A 9,926-nucleotide genomic window follows, 5' to 3' on the forward strand; every position below is an offset into this window, starting at 1 on the left:
ATGGGAGTGTTAGAAAATTCCCAGAATTGGAGGGAAATCAAGCAAGCAGTAAAGGAAAGATACTTACCCCCTGCTCATGAAGCATTAAAGATGAACGAGTTCTTTAGCTTGAAACAATACAGCCTATCCCTGGAAGATTATTACTCAAAGTTCGTAACTCTTAGGCTATATGCACCACCAATGACGATAGAGCAACAAGTAGCTCGGTTTTGCCAAGGTTTAAGAGAACCCATTTTCTCACGACTCGAAGCCATGAAACCTACCAGTGTGCAAGATGCCTTATTGCGAGCCAAACCTTTGATGAAGGAGCAAGGCATAAGGAGGAGAGTTGAACAGAATCAGAGTTTTAATGGTGCTAGACAACCAGTAAGATTTTCCAATAATGAGAGGCAGCCACAAAGAGCCTATGTTGCAAACGTGCAAAACCCTGCAAGGTTGGATGTTCGATGCTTTGAGTGTGGAGAACTGGGACATTACCGGAACAGATGTCCACACTTATCTAACAGAGCAACGGTAGCAACGGAGGCGGACTGAAGATGCCACCCTATTGGAAACAACACTGGACGAGGTGGTGGATGTGGACGAGGGCGAGGAGAGCAGCAAGGGCATCTTGAAGAGGTCAAGGTAGGAATGCACATGCACGTGTAACCATAGGAGAACCTACCATTAGTGAAGAAGAAGAAAGAGCGACTATCTATGGAGCTATTGACAACCCTAGAGCTCAACGACAATTCGCTGTTATTCAGACCCCAGCCACTCATCAAGGTAAATCTTTAAACCTTCTCATCGATTGTGGCAGTACCCATTCTTTTCTATCCCCAAAATGTTTACGAAAGTTTAACCTAAACCAAAAACAAGCTAAACCTATGACATTAGAATTGGCTAATGGGAAAACCGTAGTATCTCGACATTCTGTGGGAATCCTTGATTTTGAACTAGGAGGGCACACTACTTCAGCTTTCTTTAGAACCCTACTAGTTGGGATGTACGATGGGATTATTGGGATGGATTGGTTATCTAAGAATCAGGCTAGCATCCATTGTGGTAAAGGTAATTTGAGCTTTCGAGATAGTAAAGCAAGGCAAGTCAAAGTGCAAGGGAAAAGTGGAAGCCCAAAGATTCAATTAGTGAAGGCAAACCGTCTACTCAAGGGTATGAGAGCTGGTCAACAGGTATTTGTGGTCAAGTTGAATAAGGTCGATCCAAATTCAAGTGATACAAAACCCTCGTGGCTTCATGAATATTCAGATATTTTTCCTGAAGACCTTACCTCCCTTCCTCCGACCCGAGAAATTGACCATGAGATAGAGATTCTCCCTCGAAGTGAGCCCGTGTCAAAGAGACCTTACAAAATGGCCTTACCGGAGGCAATTGAACTGAAGGAGCAGCTTCGTCAACTTCTAGAATAGGGATTTATTAGACCAAGCAAATCTAGTTGGGGAGCGCCGGTACTTTTTCAGAAAAAGAAAGATGGGACTTTACGACTCTGCATTGATTATTGAGGACTAAACCAGGTAACAGTTAAGAACAACTACCCTATACCCCGAATCGATGAATTTTTGGACAGGCTACATGGTTCTAAGGTCTTCTCAAAGATAGATCTAAGATCTGGTTACTATCAAATAAGAATAAAGGAATCAGATATTCCAAAGACAGCTTTCAACACCCGTTATGGCCATTTTGAATTTATATTAATGTCATTTGGTCTAACCAATGCTCTAGCTACATTCAATAGATTGATGCAGGATATCTTCAGGCATTACCTAGACGATTTTGTCCTTGTCTTCTTTGATGATATTCTGATCTACTCAAAATATGAACAAGAACATGAAGCTCACCTAAGAAGGAAGGTGTTAGATATTCTTCGCCAGCATAAGCTATATGCAAAGATGAGCAAGTGTTCATTTTTCTCTCCAAGGATTGAATACTTGGGATTTATTGTTTCGCAAGAAGGAATTTCAGTAGTCCCCGCTAAAGTTCAAGACATTGTTGAATGGCCTCGGCCAACTAATGTAAGTGAGCTTAGAGGATTCTTGGGAATCACAGGCTAGTACAGAATCTTTATAAAGAATTATGCGGTGATCGCTGCACCCTTGACAAACCTCTTGAAGAAAGGAGCAAGGATCAATTGGGAACCAGTACATCAAGAAAGGTTCGACCAACTTAAGCAATATGTAATTACGGCCCCATGTCTAAAGCTACCAAATTTCAATCAAGCCCTTGAAGTTGTCACTGATGCTAGTGGAATAGCAGTTGGAGGAGTGTTAACTCAAGAAGGCAGACCAATAGCTTTCACCTCACGTAAGCTTAAGGTTCATGAAAAGAAATATCCGACCCATGATCTCGAACTATTGGCAGTCATTCATGCTTTAAAGCTATGGAGACACTATTTATTAGGAAGAAAGTTTCGACTTATAACCGACCATAAGAGCTTAAAGTGGATCTTTACCCAAGCAACCTTGAATATGCGACAAAGGCGATGGGTGAAACTTTTATAGGAGTATGACTTTGATATTCTCTACTGCCCTGGGAAAGAAAACACAGTTGCAGATTCGTTGAGTCGAAAACCTTTTGTGGGACTCATATCCATACCTAACAACCCGATCATTAAAAGGATTAAGGAAGCTGCATCATCTGATCCAGAGTATCAAAGGCAGCTTAACCTTGTTCGATTTGGAGAGTCAAAGACTATACCTTCAATGATACACTTCTCAGAAGATGGACTTTGTCTCTACCACAGAGATAGGTTATGTGTACCGAGGGACCCTAACTTAAAGAAGGCTATTTTGGTCGAAGCCCATGATAGCCCTACTTCAGGACACCCAGGTTATGCAAAGACTCTCAATGCAGTACATAAAAGCTTCTATTGGATTGGACAGAAGGCAGATGTACTACGCTATGTTCGCCAGTGCTTATCATGCCAGAGGATTAAGGTTGAAAGGGTTAAACTTCCCGGTAAACTTCAACCTCTGGACATTCTGCAAATGAAGTGGGAATGTATAAGCATGGACTTTTTCACAGGATTGCCTACGGTACAAGGTGGGTACAACTCACTTATGGTGGTCGTTGATCTACTCACGAAGGTTACACACCTCATCCCAGTCAAGACAACATTTACCGCCTCTGATATTGCACGACTATTTGTTAAAGAGGTTTTCAGATTGCATGGATTACCCAAGCGAATTGTAAGCGATCGAGATGCCGAGCTTACTTCAAATTTTTGGACTTCGCTCTTCAAGGCAATTGGGACAGAATTGAACTTTAGTACCGCATACCATCCTCAATCAGATTGACAAACCGAGCGAGTCAACCAAGTCATTGAAGATATTCTCAGAGCTTATTGCAGTAGGGAACCTAAGCGATGGATTCAATTTTTACCTCTAGTGGAGTATGCCTACAATGCTTCTTATCACCAAAGCATTGGTATGACCCCATTTTGTGCCTTATATGGACAGGAATGTATCTCTCCGCTTAATTTTTCAGATCCTACCATAAGAGTAGAAGCGTCTAAGAAGATGCTTGAAGAAATGGAAAGCCAAACGAAAGCCATTCGGAGGGATATTCAAGCGGCTCAGGATCGCCAAAAACAGTATGCAGATGGAAAGAGATCCGAGCGAAGATTCAAAGAAGGTGACAAGGTTTTTCTTCAGATTCATCCAAAGAGAAGTACTTTATCGCTTGGAAAGTACAAGAAGCTTAGCCCACGTTATTGTGGTCCTTATGAAGTGATCAAGTGTATCGGTACTCAAGCTTACAAGTTGAAGTTACCAGAACATATTAAAGTTCATGACGTATTTCATGTGAGCTTATTGAAGCTCTATATCCCTAGTGACGATCAACTCCTAAATGATGAACAGATTGTCATGCCTAACCAAAGTATCTTAGAACTCCAACCATCCAGGATTCTGGAGTCCCGAGAGAAGATTCTTCAGAATAGAATCCTCAGAGAACACCTTGTTCAATGGCAGGACTACCCTGAAGAAGATGCAACATGGGAAGATGAAGCTACCTTAGAGAAGGATTATCCTCACTTTTTCTCGAGATGAGGACATCTCGAATCCCTAAGTTGGGGAGATTGTAATGTACCCAACATTCTTCATATAAGCCATTTCAGTTATTTTGCAAAGCAATTGAGATTCTCGATTTTGTGAGTCATCATGAGTTTATCAGAGCAATCGGATTGAAAATCGGGTTCAGAATCCATTTATTTATGATCTTTCTTTATGTGGAACGATAGGTTTATGTGGGAACCTAATCTATGTGTGAAGAAAAAGCTTAGAGATAGTATTTTTAGGAGAGAAAGAGAGGTAAGTCAAAATTAGGATACTTCTTTCTTATCTCTTTCAAAATAGAATGGGAACTTGTAAGTATAGAGATTTTTAAAATCGCGCATAAGATTCGCGAATGCGCAAAATAGGTTTTAGAGCCGCGACAACGCGCGAGCTTTTTCCTTCTCCAATTCTTGAAACCTCTCGGTATTTTTAGCACCCCCCTAGGGCCTATATAAAGGACCCTTCTCTTCTCACTTTGAACACACACATCTGCAGAAGCAGAAGCTCTCTTTCAACGACGCATCGGAGGAAGCCTCTCTCCCTTAACCTCTCACCTTCAAGCCATCTCCATCTCCAATCGTCGATGTGCCGTCACCCGATTTGTGGACTCTCTCTCTCTCTCTCTCTCTCTCTCTCTCTCTCTCTCTCTCTCTCTCTCCATCAACGCACTTTTCTTTTCTCCATTCCGAAACTATGGCTCCGAAGCGTGTAACGCGAAGTTCCAAGGACGCCCATGCCGTTGCACCACCAAGGAAGGTGGGAAGAAGAGTGTCAACTCCGAACGTACCTCATGCGGAAGCATCAATCGATGAAGAAGTCGAAGCCGTCCAACCGCTAGGACAGGAGTTAGCCGCACGCGCTCCAAATCCGGTAAAACAAATTTATAATTATGCATAGTATTCATGTTGACCGGTAAGATGAACTTAGATTTAACCTTACCTTAACCCGACCGAAAACGTGATTGTTCAATCACATGAAACAAGCATATGTTTCATAAAGTAGTAAAAGTAATGCTTTTATAAACTGTTATTGTTTGATAAAGAAATATTGTTGAAAGAAACATTTAGAATATGAAATACTGAAAGAAAATCTTGTTTCCAGATGGAACTCGCGGTTAGCGAGAGGAATCCGCGGTTAGCGGAGATTAAAGTTGAGGTCATCAACTTTCTTTTTTTTTACCTTGCGGTTAGCAAGATGCCTTGCGGGTAGCAATATGTCCATTGTAGTTAGCAAAAGGGAAGTATGCTCATCTCGCGGTTAGCGATTAGGAAAAACCTTTGCAAAGGCTCTGTCTGTTAGACAGAGAAAGTCTGTGGTTAGCGGCAAAACTTGTATAGAAACTAAAGACTTTTTTTTGCGGATTATGAACTTCTTTAACTCTAGTTATGAAACAATTCTTCGATGATGTTTGAAAGGATTGTACTAAAAAACTTGTATTAAGAATTAATTAAGGAACATTGTTGTATATGTCGTGGTAGTAGTTAGATAACATTAAAAGAACGGGTGAGTGCGGTGTGGAAAGTGGGGACTGTCTCAGGTCGCCAGTCAAGGATGGGTGGACTTGATTAGTCGAGTACTTTTCACTTCGTCTTCGTTAGTTAGAGATTTATCTCTTGTCATATTTCGGATTTAAGGATGGCGGCCGTGCCTCTTAAACGCGGGGAAAAAGGCGTTGTTTTTGAATTCTTAATTTGTGAAAGGGAATTTCTTCTCTTATAATGTAGGATCTAGAGTCCATAGAACCTTTAACCTCATCGACCTGACTTGTGGCGTAGGGTCCTGTAACTACGAACACATCAGGTGGAAGTATTCCTCTCTTTCGTTGCTCGTACCCTTGCTTCTCATTATCGGAGTAGGGTGTCGTCAACGGATTTAGGGAATAAAAAAGGCTATCTTCCAAATCGCCCCGATCTTTTAGGACGGGGACCTTACATGGTAACTTTTATATTGCCTTAATGCATTGAGGTTGAGGCTTCTAGAAACCCATGCATAATCATATTCCTGGTGCTAGATAATGCCGTGTTCGGGCAACAAAATGAAGAGGATTTTTTGGTAGTTGGTACTACCGTAAGTCTAGTCTATCTTGATACTACGTAGCCTAAAGTTTGGGTTTTTTTCCTTTGACACTAGCTAAATGGTAATGGTAAAGTTGGCCCCAAAGGACAAATATTACGTGAAACAAGCTGTGGGGAATCTGGTTTGCATACTTTGGGATAATACGCTGATACCAAGTTCATATCAGGCTATTCTACCGCTTTGAAAATGCCATTTTTAAGGTTGTTTACTAGTGTGTAATTATTTTTAAGCTAGGTAAGATAGATTTAGCAGATTTCTCTCTTATTTATCACAACACATACCAATACAGATTGAGGTAAGTCGGATTTTGTATGCGCATGTGGGCCTGTGAGTTTTGGTTTTTTTGCTTGATGACATAGCCTAAATTGATGCTTTAACCCAACAATGAATTTTTTTGGGTACATATCTCAAGTTGTTATTTAGGTTACTTTATGCTTATGATACTTGTGAAAAGAGGAATTAGGGCCTGACAATATGGCAAAGCAATATTTTAAAAAACTAACCTATGGGCTAAAATAGGGATTAAAACACTTCGATCAACGGGGCGATGACCTTTTGATCAAAATGATATATATATTAAATATCTATTTAGGGTCGTATACAAATTGGGCTATATAGAAACCATACATATAATTAGTTCCAATAAATGGGATAATAAAATTTTTTTACAATAAAAACTAAAGAACTGGAAGACATGAACACTTTGGACAATGGTTTTAAGTTAAAAAGAGTTGTAAGTTGGACATGGATAACAACTGATATAGTCCATTGACACGTGTAATACACATCGAAGGCTAATGAATCTGTTGTCTTGTTTGGATGAATGCAGGTGAGGACAATTCTTGATTGGATCACCATCATTGTATACTATAATGTTGCTTCATTCTCATATGCCATGTATAAAGATAATTCTAAGACTGAGTTGTTTTTGTACTAATTTTTTCCTTTTCTCTAAAGCCAGCTGTCTTTTGAATGTAAAAGCTCATTTATGTCTTATTATATAAGTTAAAACAACTACACACATGTGTGTGTGTGTACGTATATATATATATATACATTTTTAATAGATATATGATATATATATATATATATATATATATATATATATATATTTCCCTTATCTCTCTCCCTCCCTCTCCCCCTTGAAGGATGAAATTGTAAAATCTCGGTTAGATTTTGAGCTTGCCTTTAAAAAAACCGGGTAATTTACACAAGTTTTAGGCAAAATCTTTAAATTTTGACCTAAAAACTGGGAGAATTTCAAGTTTTCTCTTATTCTCACCGATACAAAAAATGTATATTTCTTGCCGCTCGGCCCCTTCTCTCTCTCTCTCTCTCATGTGTAAGTGGGCACTAGCGCCCATGTGTGTGTGTGTGTGTGTGTGTGTGTGTGTGTGTGTGTGTGTGTGTGTGTGTGTGTGTGTGAGAGAGAGAGAGAGAGAGAGAGAGAGAGAGAGAGAGAGTGAGGGAGGGAGAGGGAGAAATTTTCTTCTACAAGACTTCCCTTCCCTGATTCTCCCTCTCTGTGTCCTCACCTACATGACAACCTCTTGACAATGTCCATCACTCCACTGCAATCTTTGCAATAGACGTTGGTGCAACCAAAGTTGGTCCGAGCTAGAAAGTGATCTATGCCAAGAAAAAGCTGCAGGCAGTTGTAGTGCAAAAGGCTAGGGTAGGTAACAAGGTCCTGGGCAGACTAGTGGTAGTGTAAATGTATGTCTTAAGCGGGTTTTTAGGCCAAAAAGCTTCAAGATGGTCCAGTTGGAGTGATAGGTAAAGGTGCCCAAGATGATGAATTGGTGCTCTAGAATGTGGTATTGGAGATGCTCTAGGAGCCCGTCCAGACGGCTCGTCAAACGGGGCCACGGTGTGAAAGATATGCTAGTCCAAAGTTATAAGGCTTTGCAGATCCCGGCCGGATAGGGCAGCTACAGACAGGCAGACAGAATTGGGATCAATAGATACACGTGAAGTGTTTGAGTTGTTGAGCATGCCAATCTTTTCGGATTGCCATTTGGAGCTCAAATGAGCAAGTTATGGCCTGTGGAATATTTGACTGGGGTCGGGTATGTGCTCACCAAGAGACATTGAAAGGCGTGCTAGCAAGAATATTTTTGAGCTCGCCAAGATTCTGGAAAGTTGTATGTGATGTTGGGAGTTAGCCGAAATTTACGGATCACCGATCAGAGTCATGGGCATCGCGATATGCACAGTTCAAGTAGGCAAGCAACCATGATGAAAAGAGATCGGATGTTTTTTTTCCATTTTGGACATGTTTTTTGAGGCTAGCGTGACATCGAGTGGTGGACGAGAGCTGGAATTGGAAATCAGTCGATGAAGTTCCCATGCGGCGTGGCCGGAGAGCTCATTTGGTGAATTCAAGCACATAAAAGCACCGACAGCGTGGGAATAAATGCTAAAATACCCACTTGGCTATAAATGCAAAGGCTGGAAGGTTGCATAAAAACAAGTGACAAAATCACAAGGCATGCCCATTAGAAGAAGGCAATGAAATAGAAAGGTTGAAGTTTAATTCGTACATGCCAAAAATGGGATTTCATTAAAAAAGAGAGTTACAAGAGTTCTATGAAGAGGGGTCAAAGCTCCGAAACTATTTTTCTCTATGCACACCATGGGGTGGGTAGGGATGGAGGATCATTTGTTTTTTTTTCCCCCCGTGGGGGGGGGGATGGTGGGGGATGACAAGGGGGTTGAGGACTGTTCTAGGTGGTGTTTATTTCGGGAGGAGTATGTATATTGAGAAGTGATCAGACCAGAAGCAAAATCTTGTCCCGCTCACGAAGTTTGGTCTTGAGTTCTTCACCCAAATATGGTCAAGGATTGAATTGTAGATAGTTGTTGTTTCTTGAATTCTTTGTGTATAGTTGTTTTTGTGGAGAAAGATATGTAGTTTTTTGTATTGGCTATTTTCATGGTCAATGTGGACATTGAAGTCGCCTATGATAATGCTCACAATGTTGCTATCAATGGTCTCCATGAGGTTTCTCAATTGTGAAAGCAGTGATTGTATTGATGCCTTAGGTGATTTGTAGACATTCACTATATGGATGATGTTGTTGATGGGTAGGGAGAAGAATGCTTGTATTATCTCAATGCCTGGTGATGAAAAGAAAGATTCATTGTGCACCTTGATAGAAGTTTTGTGATACATTGATAGACCATATCCATTATGATGATGTATGTGTTGAAAGTTTGGTTCAAGGAAGTTTCTTTCATTTTTTTGTTTTGTTTCTTGCAAGCAAAGAATTGTTGATGAGGTGAAGTTGAGATCATTTTTTATGTTTGAGACGACATTCAATGATTGAATTATGTAATGGGTATCTTCTACTAGACTCAATTGTACATTTGAGTGCTCCCATCTTGCAGTTGTTCGGAGACGGTCAAGCTCCTTGAGCACTACAAGGTCAGTTCAAATGTGTGTATTCAATATCAGGCTCAAAATGTATAGGTTGGTAGGGTCCTTGATACGCGACAATGCAGTGTAGAACAAACCGTGGGCTCGTATGCTAGTAGGGTCGAAAGCTAGGGAAGTCATGGTTAGACCTTGTGATCTGTGGATTGTGCGTGCATTGGCAAGTTGAATTGGTAGCTGCTTCCTAGAGACTATGTTGAGCTGATTTCTTCCTACTTGGAACTCTTTTGTTGTCTCGAATATGGGTGTCCAATGTGGCTCAAAGTGATTTTTGAGCGGATGTTGATTTTGAGATCTTTGTTTGTTTCCAATTTTTCTATTGAAGAAAGCTATCCATGCAACATGGGAATGTTCAATGGTTT

At 40.7% G+C, this 9,926-nt stretch overlaps 1 protein-coding gene across 1 annotated transcript; it reads left to right on the plus strand.

Moving 5' to 3' along the window:
- On the plus strand, nucleotides 1–534 carry LOC147450376 (uncharacterized). Its single transcript, XM_086520454.1, has one exon. The coding sequence runs from the start codon at nucleotides 1–3 to the stop codon at nucleotides 532–534; it is 534 nt and encodes a 177-aa protein (XP_086376580.1).
- Nucleotides 535–9,926: the final 9,392 nt, after the last annotated feature.

This window comes from Adiantum capillus-veneris, chromosome 9, assembly GCF_014529385.1.
Source record: "Adiantum capillus-veneris isolate H3 chromosome 9, ASM1452938v2, whole genome shotgun sequence".
Taxonomy (NCBI): domain Eukaryota; kingdom Viridiplantae; phylum Streptophyta; class Polypodiopsida; order Polypodiales; family Pteridaceae; genus Adiantum; species Adiantum capillus-veneris.